Below are 18,229 nucleotides of genomic sequence, written 5' to 3'. Positions count from 1 at the left end.
GCCAAACGATGGGCTAAATATGAATAGAAGAACTTGATATATTGTCAGAATGGGTTAAAAGCATCAGAGGAATATTAAAATCCCACATTAGACATATCCCCTATCTTTGCTCTTCACGAAAATGTTAACAGCTGTGAAGGAGAAACTTCAAACTTACTGTGCGGCTATATATGCCAGAAGTGGTGTTAATCAAATGTGGATTCTAAAAAAATCTAAAGAACTTGAAATTACAGAATTTTCCCCAAATCAATAGCATTAAAACCTATGACTTTTCAACACTATACACGACCATTCCTCACGATAAATTAAAGACTAGACTTTTTGACATCATAGACAGTTGCTTCTTCAACAAAAACGGAAAACGGAAATATTCATATCTAGTGATCAGTCATTCAAAAACTTACTTTGTTCAACACCACTCTGATTCCACGCACAAGTACTCTGAAGTTGAAATAAAAAATATGCTAGAGTTCCTCATTGACAATATCTTCGTGGTCTTTGGTGATCTGGTCTTCCAACAGTCTGTTGAAATTCCCATGGGCACGAATTGTGCTCCTTTGTTAGCTGACCTGTTTTTATATTCATATGAAGCAGAATTTATTCAAAAACTTCTACGTGAGAAGAAAAAATCTCTCGCTGTGACCTTCAATTCGACTTTTAGATATATCGATGACGTTTTGTCTATTTTAACAATGATAGCTTTCATTCATATGTCGATTTGATATATCCCTGTGAGCTCGAAATAAAGGACACCACAGAGTCGTCCACTTCTGCTTCATACTTAGATATTTTATTGAAAGCAGACATTAACGGCAAACTGACAACTCAACTGTATGACAAACGGGATGATTTCAGCTTCTCCATCGTCAACTTCCCACATTTATGTAGCAATATTCCATTATCACCTGCATATGGTGTTTATATAACTCAACTGATTCGATATGCAAGAGCTTGTTCTGAGTATAGTCAGTTTTTAAATCGAGGTAAGCTACTGACAAACAAGTTGATGGTACAGGGATTTCAACAGTCTCGATTGAAGTCAGCATTTCGCAAATTCTATGGTCGTTATAACGATCTAGTTCGTCAATACAACCTCGCATTGGGTCAAATGCTGTCTGACGTGTTTCATACCGATTGTTAAGCCGTTCTTGGCACACTGATTTTGACTGCGGATAACTACGTTTACCTGATCAGGATATGGGACTCAAGGCGAGTGTGACCGGTCAACAGGGGATGCTTACTCCTCCTAGGCACCTGATCCCACCTCTGGTGTGTCCAGGGGTCCGTGTTTGCCCAACTATCTATTTTAATTTCAGCACGTTGACATTATAAGTAAACAAAACGATATTTTTATGTTGATACATGAGATGTTGAATGAAAAGTACTATTTAAATTGTATAATTGTAATTATTTGTGAGATTCAACAATGGAACTATGTTGTACGAGACGTTTTCTGTTTACTGTAAACGACATCTGTCTTTAGTAGACAACATTTTTTAGTGAATGGCTTAAACGGATTTTAACGGAGTATAAATAGAACGATTCCGTTAATTTTCAGTTAGTCTGCAACTTTGGGTTTTAAAGAAACGTTTGGGATTTCGCTAAATTTTTAAAATGTAAGTTTATTTATTCATTTGGAATTTAATTGGGTTAAAACTGACTGAAAGATTGATAAGAAATTTTAAGGGATTAAGAGATCATATATTTCCATAATTTGGTAATCTGATCAATATCAATTTTGTTAATTAGTGCAAGTAATTTTATTAAAAGTCACATATTCTGAGTTATCTCTGAATCAGACTATACAAAAGTAGTTTTTGTGAATTTATTTGAGTTCTGAATTTATTTTGAGAAATAATTGAGAGAGAATGAATTAATTCATGTTATTTTGTGGAGGTAATTTAATTCATTATCTTGTAATAACAAGGCTATTGTAATTCAATAAATTGTGGAACTTTAAGTAAACTCTTTATTTCTATTTTGGTACTTAAATAGTACCTGGTGTCAGAAACATACAATATATCAATATTTGAACTGCACCATCCTAACAGATTCTTTAAAGCAGTTCAAAGTGCAGCGTCCGCACGTTACAATATCTTCGTAGCCTTTGGTGATCAGGTCTTCCAACAGTCTGTTGGAATTCTCATGGACACGAATTGTGTTCCTTTATTAGCTGACCTGTTTTTATATTCTTATGAAGCAGAATTTATTTTTTAAAAATTCAACATGAGAAGAAAAAATTTCTTGCTTTGGGCCTTTAATGCGACATTTAGATATATCGACGACGTTTTAAATCAATTAGATATTTTTCTGTGAACTCGAAATAAAAAACACCACAGAGTCGGTCATTTCTGCTTCATGCTTAGATATTTTATTGAAAATAGCTATTAACGGCAAACTAATAACTCAACTTTATCATAAGCGTGATGATTTCAGATTCTTTATCGTCAACTTCCTTTATTTATGTACAAATACTCCATTATCACCTGCCTATGGTATATATATATATACATGTATATATATATATATATATATATATATCCCTCAACTGATTCGATACGCAAGAGTTTGTTCTGCGTATGATCAGATTTTAAATCAAAAGAGGCTACTGACAAACAAGTTGATGTGCAGGTGTTTCAACAGTCTCGTTTAAAGTCAGCATTTCGCAAATTTTATGGTTGTTATATCAATCTAGTTTACCAATACAACCTATCATTGGTGTCTGACGTTCTCATACCCATTATTAGACAGTTCTTGGCACACTGATTTTGACTTCAGATAGCTCCGTTTGCCTGATCAGGATATAGGGCTCATAGCGGGTGTGGCCGGTCGACATGGGATGCTTACTCCTCCTAGGAACCTGATCCAATCCCACCTTTGGCATATCCAGGGGTCCGTGTTTGCCCAACTCTCTGTTTTGTATTGCTTAGAAGAGTTATGAGATTGACCACTGTTCGTTATTTTCATCTTTCATTGAAACAATGAAACCGTTTGAAAATGCGAGTTTTCCGGTTTGCATGAGGCTTTAAAGCAAATGTGATGGTCTATTTGAACATAAGTACAGTTAGAAAATGTTAGGAATTATTTATTTAAACCTTTTTGAGATAGTGATGCAAGAATACAAAATAAATTTCCTTATTTATTCCTATCTAAATCTTTGATCCTTTATTGTGGGAGCTGATTAGTTGTATAATTTTAACGTCTCGCTCGAGAATCTCTCGCTGATATGGAGACGTCACCATTGCCGGTGATGGCTGTAAAATTTTGATCCCTTTTTTAGGGCCTCATCCTACCCTCGGGGTCCATGATTTGAATAAAGTTGAATCTACACTATGTCACAAAGCATTCATGTAAATTTCAACATTTATGGCCTAGTGGCTTATAAATGACCCCAGAATTGCAATTCATTAGAACCGTATGCAGTCTCATATAGTGGGTCTATGTAATGGCCATTTTTTTTTTCGATGCAGTACAGGATTATCAATAACAATGCAAATGTCCCCGAACACCTCCCTCATGTTGTAAATGGACCCAGATAAAAATCTGAATGCCAAAAATGGACTCTGGATCCTCAAATGATCCTGGAAACTAAATTTGGATGAAATCCTACTAATTAATTTTTGGCAGCCATTTTGAAGCATTTGAAAATTGAATGGAAAGAAATACTGATGCTAGAAATTAATTGTGGACCCTCAATTTAACAGGACCCAAAGTATCAAAGAGCTTTTTGCACGCTGAAATATTTCTGTAGGCCATTTTGAAAATGGTGGCATAAAGAAATATGATCCACCTAAGGCAGTTGTGGTATTCCATAAAAACAATTTGTCCCCCAACAATGCGTATTCGGCTACATAATAAACTAAACACTGGTATATGGTGTAATATTTTTATATTTATCATCCAAACTATTTCACAGCATGATGAACAGATGAAATCATTTTGTTGCCCACATTTTACTCTACAGGAGCTACACATATTTCATCAGCCATCACTGTTTCATTACAATGCTCTTGCAACATCAAGACAACATACGTGTTCCGGTTACAATAGGTCCTCATTACTCCTTGCTTGTCGTAAGAGGCGACTAAATGGGGTGGTCCTTCGGATGAGACCGCAAAAACCGAAGCGCCGTGTCACAGCAAGTGTGGCACGATAAAGATCCGTCCCTGCTCAAAGTCCATAATCGCCGAGCATAGACCTATATTTTGCAGTCTTTCACAGACAATAATGACGTCTCCATATGAGTGAAATATCCTCGAGAGGGACGTTAAACAGTATAAAACCAACTACATGTGTGTATAAGTCCCCCGAGAAGCTTAAAATAATAAAATGACATTCTTTTTATTTCAAAAAAATATCATGTCCGTTAAAATTTCTTATAATTAACATTCATTTCGATAGATAGTTTCAAAGGTGGCATAATTTCTCAACTTGACTACAATCTACTTTAAAAAGCTAATATTCGTTAACTTTTTCTCTTAGAAAAGAAACAAACATTTTTTCTGTCACATATTGTTCTGGAAAGATAAATAAAATTTGTCCAAGCCTGTGATCGATATGTTTAAACGAATAACTGTAAGAAACATAAGTCATTTCAAGGCTAAGTACCCATCTTAGCGCCTTTCTTATGGTGTCATAATTCTGGATCGACGCAATTTTGATTTGAAACAATAACATGACCATGACTGTCATTTTTGGCGACCCTACAGAGCACTTCAGGCATATCACATATAAGTGCTTTTATGATTTACCTAAAGATTCATAAAACAGTTTTGCCTTAGAGTGAAGACTTTCAATACTAGTGTTATAGTAGGGGGCAGATGCAGGGCCCTCTCTTTTGTATTTGCTAAGAAACAGTGGGTGACCGTCACCAAAATGCGAGGCTCTATGATACGACGAAGGGAGGGTACCGTCTCTTACACACAAGGCTAGTTCAAAACTGTGAGGAGGCGGAAGATCAAATTGTCTCTGATTGTTGAATATTTGAAATGAAGGCAGTGGTGTTGTCAATGGAAATTTCAAAGTCTCATTTCCTATAAAGAGTAAAACAAAATATGTAAAATGTACCTACATGAAAACTTATCTATTTCAAACTTACAAATGGTTATATATCCAAAATATGCTCCAAACTAAATAAAAGTTTATATCATTCTTTAACGCAATGCTCTACACATCTAACAATAGTTTACCAGTTGGATATATAGCTGATGACGGTAATGCCTGCGTCTTAGATTCAACATAGTCACCGTTTCTCTTTTTGTCATCATGTTTGCAATGTACTTCAGATTCTTGTGTTACTAATAAAGAACTTCTACTGCTTGGGTCTGGTTCTTCATTTTCTAGTCCAGATTTTTCATCTACAAAATAGTATAAAGGGTATAATACTTTTCATTCAAGTTTCTATGCCATTAGTTGAGTTTGGACAATAATAAAAGTTTGAGTAAGACGTGCAATGATTGTGACATGATTAAGATATTTATTTCAAATTTGAGAATCGAACCTTTCAAGTGAGAAGAACATTGCATTAAGAATAAAAATTTGGAATTTACACAGAGAGAATTAAACAGGAAGGATACAAGGACACATCGTGAAGATGTTTGTCATATTCATAGCCATCCTTGGAGTTGAAGTGATGGTGCAATATAGCTTTATTCTGAATATAATTATCTATCAAATAGTGTGCTTTCCGTATAAAGTACCTAAGGATTGATATTGATAATAATACTTTAATATGTGTCATCGTTTCATAAACACGTACTCAAACACCTAACAGAGTGTTTTAAATGCCGTGTTCAAGAGCCCATTACGTTGCAGATAAACATTCTCTCGTGAAAGCTAATCCTTTTCAGTTAAAATTAACCAAATTCTGATAAAAAGACAACGTTAACGTAAGAATCAAATGTTTATTTAATCTATCAAATACTTTGATATACTTTTGCTAACCTGTTTCTATCGTGCACGAATCTGCCTCCTCGCCGTTCACTACATCCACGATGACATCTGTCATTTCCTCGTCTGCTGTCGCGTCAGTCTCTATGGCAACACTTGCTTCTGATTGGCCCGCATCCCTTGACTCATGACTGGATTCCAAACTAGGCAAGACTTTTTGTTTCTTTCTATATTTAGCTCTTCTGTTTTTGAACCATACCTGATAGAAATAACCTTTGCCTTAAATTGATGAAAAGACAACTATGTTTCATTTAAGAAATGAACATCACTTTTGAGCTGTTCATGGTCAATATAAACGGATTTGGATTTTAGGCAAATTTTGTGAATCTCTATGAGATTCACAAAATTTGCCTCAAATCCAAATCCGTTCATATTGACCATGAACAGCTCAAAAGTGATGTTCATTTCTTATATCTATGTTCATATTCTAAATCACCATTTGTTTACATTGCTTGTATAAGTCAGGAAATATTTTATTGCATAAAACGAACTCCTATAGTATCCACCTATGTCACAGTCGTATTGTAACGTACGTCAAAACATCGACATGACGTCACACTTCGTCTTACCCTGCCTTTTATCAACATTGCACGGTGCACTGTATTTTGGAGGTAAGAGATCCCAAGATTGGGATGATACTCCAGGTAAGTTCACAATTTTAATCCGAGGTGTGACTTTGCAAGATCATCGTAACACATGCTGTAGTTTATTCAAATCATTACGCTCTCTCAGTCGCATACTTTAAGCTAGTTCATAATCCGTTCATAGTCAATATGAACGGATTGTGTTGCATGCTGAAATTGGTTGGTTCATAGAGGAAAATGCGATTTGTAATATAGATATAATACATATGCATAAAACATTAACACTGTATTCTATGTATTCAAGCAGGAAAACAGTAAACACTTGCAAAAAAAAAAGAAAAGAAGAAATGTTTTATTATTTTTAACATCAAAGTTATTGAGTACTTTAACAGTCTTCCAATGCCAGATGTATTATTTTGAACCATAGATTAAACTGAATATCACATTAAAGGGACTCCCCCCCCCCCCCAATTTTTTTTTTATATTTTCAATAATCAATAACTACTGTCTAATGTGTTGAAAAGGTTTTACAAAACAATTGAGGTTATCTATTATGACAAAAGCTAATTATAGAGTTTATTATTTGTTTTGTAAACAAAGAGGTGTGTTATTGTTTACGAAGTTTTAAAAAGAAATGGATATCGATCTAAGTTTATCATATATATCACATATCAAGTAATCTGTAAATGAAATGTGTTATTTAAAGTAAAATTTATGACTATGCAAAATTAAGATGTTTTATATTACAAAATCAACATTTCACTGGTTTGTGCGTAAACATAAAAAGACCCGGGTTTTTGTTTATATAGAATTAAGTTTAAAATTTTCTTCTTATCCTTCCATTCAGAAGGTCCAAATTTTGGTTGTCAACATCAAATGACATGTTTTTAATGTTTAACAAAAAATTAACATTATCTTTTTCTTCAAAAACAAAAAGCGTGAACCAATCCCTTTAAAGAACAATGTTGAAAAAGCAAAGTTTACTTGAATTCGAGCCTCTGGGAGATTGGTCATCATCGCTAGCCTCTCTCTCATGACCACATCCGGATAGTGGGTTTTAGTGAAAGTTTTCTCCAGTGTGGACAGTTGTTGGTTTGTGAATGCTGTTCTGCATCTCCTCTGCTTCCTCTGACAACCAAACTGCGCTTCAAACAGCAAATCTGCTGCAAATTTAGTTAACTCTGACAATTAAACTGCGCTTCAAACAGCAAATCTGCTGCAAATTTAGTTAACTCTGACAACCAAGCTGCGCTTCAAACAGCAAATCTGCTGCAAATTTAGTTAACTCTGACAATCAAACTGCGCTTCAAACAGCAAATCTGCTGCAAATTTAGTTAACTCTGACAACCAAACTGCGCTTCAAACAGCAAATCTGCTGCAAATTTAGTTAACTCTGACAATCAAACTGCGCTTCAAACAGCAAGTCTGCTGTAAATTTAGTTAATTTCTTAACATTTTCATCTCAGTAATAATAGCAAAAATCACACATATTGAAATAGTAAGAAACCTCACAGAAAATATAATTTTCCTTGCAAACCGATTACAATCGCAAACAATCACTTTCATAATTTTGACACTAGTGACGTTTTGAATAGCATTAATGTTACTACTATTTGTCCAATGTGTTATTCTATCGCATTCTATAGCATGAAAGCAGCAGAAAAATATACTTGGAGGGCATACTATTAATTTTAAAGAAAAGATATCATTCTACAAATATAGACATTTTGATTTTAGGCCGTTACTTGAAACAAATAAACTCTTGATCACTTACCTGTAACCCTGTCAGCAAAGTATAATGGAGGCGGTAGTGCGAAAGGATTTCCATGGAAAGGGAGATACACTGGGTGTGATTGCAAGGGATAGGATAAAGGAGAGTGGCGACTTAAAAATGGCGGTCGTGGCGGGAAAATCACGTGGCTATTGTAAGGCTGCATAGCTTCAAAAGGAAAAAAAAATACATTTAGAAAAAAGCAATTATCTTCGTTACCATGAAATAATTCAATGTACCCCTGCTAAGGTTGTAGAGAGAGTTTTGAAATCACCACAAACCCATCTTACTGATTTTCTGTCAAATTAAATAGATAGATAGATAGATAGATAGATAGATAGATAGATAGATTAGAATGAAATAGGTATACGCAAAATATAGACAGAAATAATAAGTTGAGGATTTCACATTTATTCCAAAGCGCTTTCGCTCTACGGCTCTTCAGTGGAATAAATGTGAAATCTTCAATATATCATTTTTTTCCCCTTTACATACATATATACATTAAATGCGTTGTTAAAAAAAAAAAAAAAAAAGAAATTGGTCATTGGCAATATTTAAGATTTTTGTTTGCAAAAGGAACGAAATCTAAGATACATGTACGTGCCTACCTACCTGTTGTGAGATTTAAGACTGAGGAGACTAAGCCAAGTTCACTTCATATTAAAGGTGTTGTCTTGAGTAGAACAGAACTTAAGTACCATGCTTAACTACGAGTAAATGAAATTGATACCGTTCCTTTAGATATGATTAATTTAATCTGTATAAGGTAGAGAAAAAATAAATAAGAGAACTTGCAAGGGATGCATATTAATTGATCTTAATTCAGTAAAAAGCGTACTAGAGAAGTATTTAAACATATCAGTTTCTTTTCATCACTGTCTTGTCGATGAGAATTGAGAGAGTTTGATATGGACCATCCCATTGTAATCAATCATTACCCCTACAAAACGCTCTTAGACCGTATTTTGAGCTGCTAATCTGTTTGAAAAGGCGTTGATGTTGTATGATCATTTGAGCTTTACGAATTGTCTGTACGAAATGTTTACTCGGAAGCACTTCTTATGAGGGCCTAAACGTGTTTAAGGATTTAATCTTTAAATGAAGTTTAAACACTGTTTTGTATATGTTGTTGATGAACCCCCTAGAACAAACCATTACGGGGGCGTATTATTCAACACTCTCTCATCTATTCTATAATTATTTCGGCTTAATTTGAATTTAACGCAAATTTAAAAACAGGTTACTCTTTACAAATCGGTAAAATTTGTTTTCTCAGTTTATATGTTAGAATTAGCATACATGGTAGCAAATCAATTTTATCTAAACAATTTATCTTGTGCAAATTTGTCAAAGCTTAAATTTTGACGAGACTATCAGACATCATCTACATTACTTCTGATAGATATCACATAAATTATACCTTATATTCTGATAGATATCACATAAATTATAACTTATATTCTGATAGATATCACATAAATTATAACTTATATTCAGATAGATATCACATAAATTATAACTTATATTCAGATAGATATCACATAAATTATAACTTATATTCAGATAGATATCACATAAATTATAACTTATATTCAGATAGATATCACATAAATTATAACTTATATTCAGATAGATATCACATAAATTATAACTTATATTCAGATAGACATCACATAAATTATAACTTATATTCAATTAGATATCACATAAATTATAACTTATATTCTCTTTTATTTGGTTTAGTTCAAACTGCATGTTAAAAGTTGTTGATAAATGACGGGTTATTTTATGACTTCTTTTAATAATCTATGACAGTGGTGATGAATTTCATTAAGCTATCCATCATACTCTGTCTCCTCTATAATGACTTTGTTTATATTGCTGCAGTTTGTACATATGTATATATTGTGAACACATCATATTGTATATTTGTATGAATACTTATATGTATTTTCTCAATACCTCTGTACTATTGGTAAGGAGAATAAAGGAATGATTGAAAAACTGCTGTTAAAACGCAAGTTTTACAGATCGGTCCTTAGCAGGAATTTTGTCCATCAAAGTTTCAATAATTCCAAGTATATAAACACACTGCGGGACATTAATTACTTCGTCATCGGCACCGTTTAAACTCACAGAGAGCAATGTATTGGTTTCCTCATGTTACACAGTCTCGCCGCAGCTCCGTTTTTGCTGAATGAGGTCAATTAAATGAACACCAATATAAAGATAAAAAACCGTCATTTATTGAAAATGACAAAAATTATCAAAAACATACAAATTTTAGTAATATATATTGGCAATACAAACATTAGATTGAGCTGTGTATTATCATCAATGGCCAGGAAGCAGGAAATTATATCACGGTTTTAGACAGACGACGGCGAAAAAATGCAGTCCTACATTATAAAATGATAAACTTAATTAATTATATATATATATCCATAAGCCGTCATTATTATTTGATTATTCTTAATCAGCGGAATCTCGGTAATTGCATATATTTTTATCATGATTGATATGATTTTTCTCTCTCCTTTTTTGTGTATAAAAGAGATAACTGTCAGTCTTTGAGAATATGTCATTTTTCTATTCATAAAAATTTCTTTCATCATAATTATATCGTAAAAAATTCTTAAGCATTTATAGAAATCAATAGGTATTCCGTCTAAACCTGACGATATATTCCATTTCATATTCGCAACTGCTTCATTATATTCCGATAAGGAGGGGAAGAAATCGCACATGTCTTTATCAGTATCTGATAATTTGTTGATATTAATATCATTTAAATATAAATCGGTGTCTTCATTCGAAGCTGACTTTGATGTATAAAGGTTTTTGTAAAAGCCGCACATTGCACCGAGAATTTCGTCATCCTCTGTAAGCACATCGCTCTCTTTTGATATTCCATGAACATAATTTAATGTTTGGTCTTTCTTTTCTAGCAATATCTTTTTCTGTTAAACGCCAAAATAAAACATGAACAACTGATGTCTAATATTGAGAATGAAATAAAAGTTAAAATCGTCCCCATACATTAATTGACAGGAATAAAAAGAGAATTAAAAAATAGATCTAGCAACATGTACGATAAAAAGCTAGATGAGCACAGATTCGATCACGGGCAAAATAGATTAGCGACGGGGATCAAACACAAAATATTTTCTCGGTGAAACTGGATTTTAACGAACTTTACTTTAATTCCACATTTAGTAATCTTATACTGAAAGGAACTTTCAAAACACGATTTTTTTTTCTAAATCACAATATCTAATATCCCAGTCAATGAGACGAATGATTATGAGTTACCGTACCTAAACTGGATTCCTAAACTTCACAAACTACCATCACAGAGATACACTGCTGAATCCGGTAAATGTTCTACCAAGCCTCTATCTTTCCCCCTCACAGAAATCTTAACTGCTTTGAAGGAAAAACTTCAGACATAACATACATTGTATGTGAGAAGCGGTGCAAATAAAACGTGGATTCTAAATAATTCCAAAGAACTTTAAATTTGAAATCACAAATATCTTCCAAAATCGGCAGAATTAAAACGTTTAACTTTTCAACACTTTACATGAGCCTTCCTCACGATAAATTAAAGACTTGGCTGCAGCTGATTTTTCAATGAAAATGGAAAACGGAATTATTCATATCTTGTGATCAGTCATTAAAAAAATTACTTTGTTAAACACTACTCTGATTCTGTGCACAAGTATTCTGAAGTTGATATCATCTTTGGATATTTTTTTTTAATAAAGATATGAACGACAAATTTTATGACAAACCAGGTGATTCAGTTTGTCCATCGTCAGCTTCCCCTATCAATGTAGCAAATAATCCATTATCACCTGCATATGGTGCTTATGTCCCTCAACTGATTTAATACGCGAGAGCATATTCTACATATGGTCATCTTTTTTTTTTCTTTTTTTTCTTTTTTTTTTTTCTTTTTTTTTTTGATCGAGGAACGTTACTGACAAATAGGGTTACAGGGCTTTCAAAAGTAGTTTGAAGTCAGCATTTCGCAAATTCTAATGTCGTTAGTGACGGTTATAGTGATTTTATTTACATAAACAACCTCTCGTTAGGTCGAATGTTGTCTGACGCGTTAGATACCAATTGTTAGGCTGTTCTTTACCTACTGGTTTTGACCACGGATTACCTCGCTTACCTTATGAAGGCAGAGAGCTCACGGCGGTTGTGACCGGTCGACAGGGATGCTTACTCGTCCTAGGCACCCAATCTCACCTTTTGTATGTCCAGGGCTCCGTGTTTGCTTTGCCCAACTCTCAATTCTACATTTGACATTGATCAATCTTCGTTATCTTCACTTTTCATATTGAAGTCGTAATGTATGATTGATTTTAACGACAAACTCAGTATGGCGTAGACGTAACACGCGCGTTATATAAAAAGTTCAATATCTTAATCATGTACTAGCACGTTTTTTTTTTCAACCCCAACCCCCCACCCACCCCAGAACATGTACATGTATTCTAACAGGTATTCTAAACATGGTTCCTTGGCAGTGCAAAAGATAAAATAATTCATATTAAGTTATTAACCCAATATGTGTAAAGCCAATAAATTCAGAATATGAACAGATGACGCTAAAGAGTAGTTGCATGTAATTATTGCTGATTCACAAATAGTAACGAGTAAGTTTGTCTGTGCAGATTTTCCTCACGGTGATGTTACATGTAGAATTTCTAATAGTTCAAGAGACGAAAGTGTGTTACAAATTGCATGGTATTCATAATGAAAACTTTACTAAAGAGCATTGAGTAATCTAATTGAACTGACTTGAATACAATACTGATGAAATAAAATATTAATGACATGATCTACAGAAAAATGCATACAAAAGATTATATAAATGGTCTCCCGTTTTTCTTTGATTATTAATTGGATTAAATTATAATAAGTGGAAATTAATGCAGTTTTTCTACTTCGATATGGAGTTAACTTAAAAGAAATGTGGTACACCAATTGAATGTTTTTGAAACAACGGCAAAAACACTTTAATTCGATAAATCATTTTCTTTAAGTTCTATGATTTTGATAGACTTTGTACTATTGTCTGCCATATATCAAAGACTACAATTAAATCTATTGTATTGTTTTAACGGTAGTTATCATCAAAATATTCTGTGACAAAAGTGACACATCATCTTAAACTTATATTTATAACAGGCAAATGAAGGCAAATAATCTCAAATTTTCACAGATTTTCAAAGACTGGTACGAATTTAAGCAAGGAAAATATACATTAAATCATATAATTTTATTGCCGTAACGAATCGTTATTATACTCATAGAAACTGCTGTAAACCAACTTTAATTCCCGACTACTTTATTTCGCGATTTACCAGTGATAAACTGGTTCGCGGCGACTAATTTTCGCGACTTAGATTATCTTAAAGTAAGTAAATTTTATTTAAAGTCGGTACTATAAACAATTAACAAGTTAACACAAGCTCTGTAGAGCTTATAAAACGACTATCACATTTAAAGAAATACAAGAGACATTAGTAGACTGGTTCGCGGCGAGAAATAATCGCGAGGTTCTCGCTATTCTAGCGAAAAATTCTCGCTCGCGAAAAAAAGTAATTAAGGCCAGAACTACGCCAGAAACTGAACAGCCTGATTAGATGATTCCTTGCCATCTAGAGCTACCTGATGCAGAACCTGGTTCTCTTATTACTAATTATCTGATATTGTCTGACACCAGAACAAGGTGTAAAACAAAATAGCAATAACGTGCTCCTGATGTGAGATTTTAGTTTATCTTACAGTAGATCTACTTAAGTCATGCCTCCTCAGAGATGCAGCGGACATTAATCTTAGTTGGACTCTTTAACATGTCTTAAAGAAAAGCCATATTTAATGAAAAACAGCAAATATGGTCCATATTTAAAGGGTAGTCCTAAAGCACTACTGTACATTAATGGTATAGGCTTTGTTTGTTGTGTCTATATACAATGTACGAAAATCTAAATGTATTTCAGACACTTGAAAAATATTTACATTTTCATTTCGTCATTTATGAAACAATTGATTTTACAAGTTATAATATTCGCAAAATAGTTTCCTCATGATATTAAACTTCGTTACGAAATAGAATACACATTAAACAGATCTTATGATTGCAGTGTGGTTATTATTTAGCTAATGATCAAGACATTACCTCCATAAGCAATTGAACACATTAACCTTACCTGCACGTGACGAGCAAAAACATTAACCGCGGGATGTAAGTCTTTATATCGTCGTGTGTGACACGGGGTCATACCTTCTCAATAAAAAATAACGATCTTAACTTAATCAAATTTTGTGTTTATGTTTCTGTTTAATTATCTCGAGTACCCATGTCTCAAGAGGAATACGTTAAGATGACAAAACGACAGATTCGTGGAGATTGGGAAAGGTAGCGTGTCGCCTCAACGGCCGCCCAGTATCAATCCCTGTTTTTTCTGTAACTTTTTTTCTGCGTAAACTAAGTCCGTGGAAACCGTTCTCAGACAAGAGAGTTTGTTAGCGAAAGTGGAATTTTTCTGCTCTTATAATGTGGACTAACCTCGGCTTGAAGCGCCAGAAGAGGGGGATTAATATAGTGTGACAAGTTTGTTCTTCGTCCATTAAATACTCAATTCGCGATAAGTATATTAATATGGCAAAATATTTATCCAAAATACGCCGGGATTAGGCAAGCAAATATCATTTATTCCCAAGATGGGATCCGGTGCAGCAGGGTCAATACCGTAGTAAGAAGGGTTATGCTTTAATGCATGACAAGTAGGGTGCTCCGTCAAACAAAGCGCAGAATGATATTGTTTGATTGAGAGGTTGTGACGTCTGCAGGCAGATCTAGACCTAAGTATGCCTGAATCCACATAACATTGTTTAGACATCCAACATCTAGAAAGGTTTTAAAGTTTGATTTTCCGTGTTTCAAAGTCTTAATGCGACTTGTAGGATAAATATATTTAAGAAAAAATGAATTTCATTTATCATTCAAGTAGTTCTGTATTTGTTCGTGCTTTAGTTACAACTGTAGCGGGTTCACAAGCAAATGGCTATCATTACAATTTGTAAAGAAATCAAAGGCAAAAACATTGGAAATGTAAATATATTGTCTTGAATTTATCTTTTATTTTCCTGATAGCATGCATGCAAAGAATTTCAACTATTATAGTGCTGATTGGTCGATTCGATGGAACTCAATCTTATGGAGATTTTAAGTGTTACTAGAATACTATTACAGTATTGATTGGTCGATTCGATGGAACTCAATCATAAGGATATTTTAAGTGTTACTAGAATAACATTAAAGTACAGAATGTCTTCCCGGAAGTTGAACTTTTCCAAGCATTCAAAGAAAAGAAAATTAAGTACTGTATCTATCAAAGCAATGCCGCTGGGTTTGTATTGTTTTGTTTGTTGTTGTTGTTGTTTGCGGGGGGGGGGGGTCTTTTTGTTTTTGGTTTTTGGTTTTTTTTTAAATTTTTAATATTGCTTTATTTTCACTAAATTTACACAGTTAGAACATAATTTATATATTGATTTGTTTACTATATGCAGAGATGAATTTATTTACGTCCATGAATTCATATAGTCATTTATTTACAATACGCAGAGAATCTTCAACCCCTCTAATCAGCAACGAACTCGTCCATAAAGTGCCTAGCGTGCAATGCTATATATATAAAAATATTTCCTGTCATTTTATAAAACAAACATATCTGTTTATATAGTGCTCATAATTTGAAATATGTTCTTTTTGGTTTGAATTTTAGCTTTTGGGTAGAGGATTATATTGTTTGGAGAACGTTTTCGAGTCATACGTTATTTCAAACAAAATGAGGATGTGAAGAGGCCTACACCAAAGTCCTATGAAATATTTTCATGCACACAGTGCGTGATGGCTTAGCGAAGTTCAACCCTCAAAATCAAGAACAAATGCATTTACATTCGTTGCTCAACCGAAGAGGACTATAGGGTTTCTCTTCGCCTGTTCCGTCCGTCTGTCAGACAGAGGACTCTAGGGTTTCCCTTCGCCTGTTCCGTCCGTCTGTCAGACAGAGAAATCTAGCTATAGGGTTTCTCTTCGCCTGTTCCGTCCGTCTGTCAGACAGAGGACTCTAGGGGTTCTCTTCGCCTGTTCCGTCCGTCTGTCAGACAGAGGACTCTAGGGGTTCTCTTCGCCTGTTTCGTCCATCTGTCAGACAGAGGACTCTAGGGTTTCTCTTCGCCTGTTCCATCCGTCTGTCAGACAGAGGACTCTAGGGGTTCTCTTCGCCTGTTCCGTCCGTCTGTCAGACAGAGGACTCTAGGGGTTCTCTTCGCCTGTTCCGTCCGTCTGTCAGACAGAGGACTATAGGGTTTCTCTTCGCCTGTTCCGTCCGTCTGTCAGACAGAGGACTCCAGGGGTTCTCTTCGTCTGTTTCGTCCATCTGTCAGACAGAGAAATCTAGCTATAGGGTTTCTCTTCGCCTGTTTCATCCGTCTGTCAGACAGAGGAATCTAGGATTTCTCTTCGCCTGTTCCGTTCGTCTGTCAGACAGAGGACGCTAGGGTTTCTCTTCACCTGTTCCGTCCGTCTGTCAGACAGAGGACTCTAGGGTTTCTCTTCGCCTGTTCCGTCCGTCTGTCAGACAGAGGACTCCAGGGGTTCTCTTCGCCTGTTTCGTCCATCTGTCAGACAGAGGACTCTAGGGTTTCTCTTCGCCTGTTCCATCCGTCTGTCAGACAGAGGACTCTAGGGGTTCTCTTCGCCTGTTCCGTCCGTCTGTCAGACAGAGGACTCTAGGGGTTCTCTTCGCCTGTTCCGTCCGTCTGTCAGACAGAGGACTATAGGGTTTCTCTTCGCCTGTTCCGTCCGTCTGTCAGACAGAGGACTCCAGGGGTTCTCTTCGTCTGTTTCGTCCATCTGTCAGACAGAGAAATCTAGCTATAGGGTTTCTCTTCGCCTGTTTCATCCGTCTGTCAGACAGAGGAATCTAGGATTTCTCTTCGCCTGTTCCGTTCGTCTGTCAGACAGAGGACGCTAGGGTTTCTCTTCACCTGTTCCGTCCGTCTGTCAGACAGAGGACTCTAGGGTTTCTCTTCGCCTGTTCCGTCCGTCTGTCAGACAGAGGACTCCAGGGGTTCTCTTCGTCTGTTTCGTCCGTCTGTCAGACAGAGGACTATAGAGTTTCTCTTCCTCTATTCCGTCCGTCTGTCAGACAGTCTGTCCAACTTGGTTTTCCGCATATTTTTTTTTCATTCTTTGATAAAAGAAGCTGAAATGTAGTATCTGGTTTACTATTGTGTGTTTACTGATCAAGTTTAAGTTTCGTCACAGTTCAATGATTTGTACGAGATTTATTGAACTTTGTATCGAATATAGTTTTTCGGACTTTTTTCCACAATGTGCGGTTACCTAATGAGTTGATAGACATTAAATTTCACTTTTGTTACAGTTGACCTATTATAACCACCAAAATTGTTCATGGTTGAATGAACTTCCTTTTTGTCCGGACTTCTTTTCACCGTGAATTGATGTACGAAACTGACATGTAATATGTGATTTACTAATACATGTTTACAGATCACATTTCGTCACAGTGGACTGGTGTTTACGAGATTTATGGAACTTTGTGTTAAATACAGTTTTCCGGGATTTTCTTTTCAATGCATCTGAATTCTTATTTGGTTATTGAATGAGAAGATACACATTGAATTTCCTTTTTGATGCTTAAGGGGGCATGGACACGGTTGAGCTGAAAAATTTATGTCCCCATTTTTATTGTTCATAATGCTTCATTAAAGTATTTCTAATTGTCAACCAAAATTTGAATATCAGTATTTCAATTTCAAGTGAGATGCAGCACAATTCTTTGTTATGTAAAGAAGGCTCGTGCCATGTTTTTGT

General features: G+C 34.9%; 1 protein-coding gene across 1 annotated transcript; it reads right to left on the bottom strand.

Moving 5' to 3' along the window:
• Positions 1-3,884: 3,884 nt before the first annotated feature.
• LOC125655165 (diencephalon/mesencephalon homeobox protein 1-like) lies at positions 3,885-8,905 on the bottom strand. The gene is made up of 5 exons (XM_048885337.2): positions 8,308-8,905; positions 7,518-7,696; positions 5,944-6,148; positions 5,190-5,357; positions 3,885-5,033 (listed from the first exon to the last, which is right to left on the bottom strand). The coding sequence occupies exons 1-5, from the start codon at positions 8,468-8,470 to the stop codon at positions 4,741-4,743; spliced, it is 1,008 nt and encodes a 335-aa protein (XP_048741294.1). The 5' UTR covers positions 8,471-8,905; the 3' UTR covers positions 3,885-4,740.
• Positions 8,906-18,229: the final 9,324 nt, after the last annotated feature.

Source organism: Ostrea edulis, chromosome 7, assembly GCF_947568905.1.
Source record: "Ostrea edulis chromosome 7, xbOstEdul1.1, whole genome shotgun sequence".
Lineage (NCBI taxonomy): Eukaryota > Metazoa > Mollusca > Bivalvia > Ostreida > Ostreidae > Ostrea > Ostrea edulis.
Note: the sequence above shows the minus strand (reverse complement) of the source record. Positions and strands in the feature narration are given on the sequence as shown.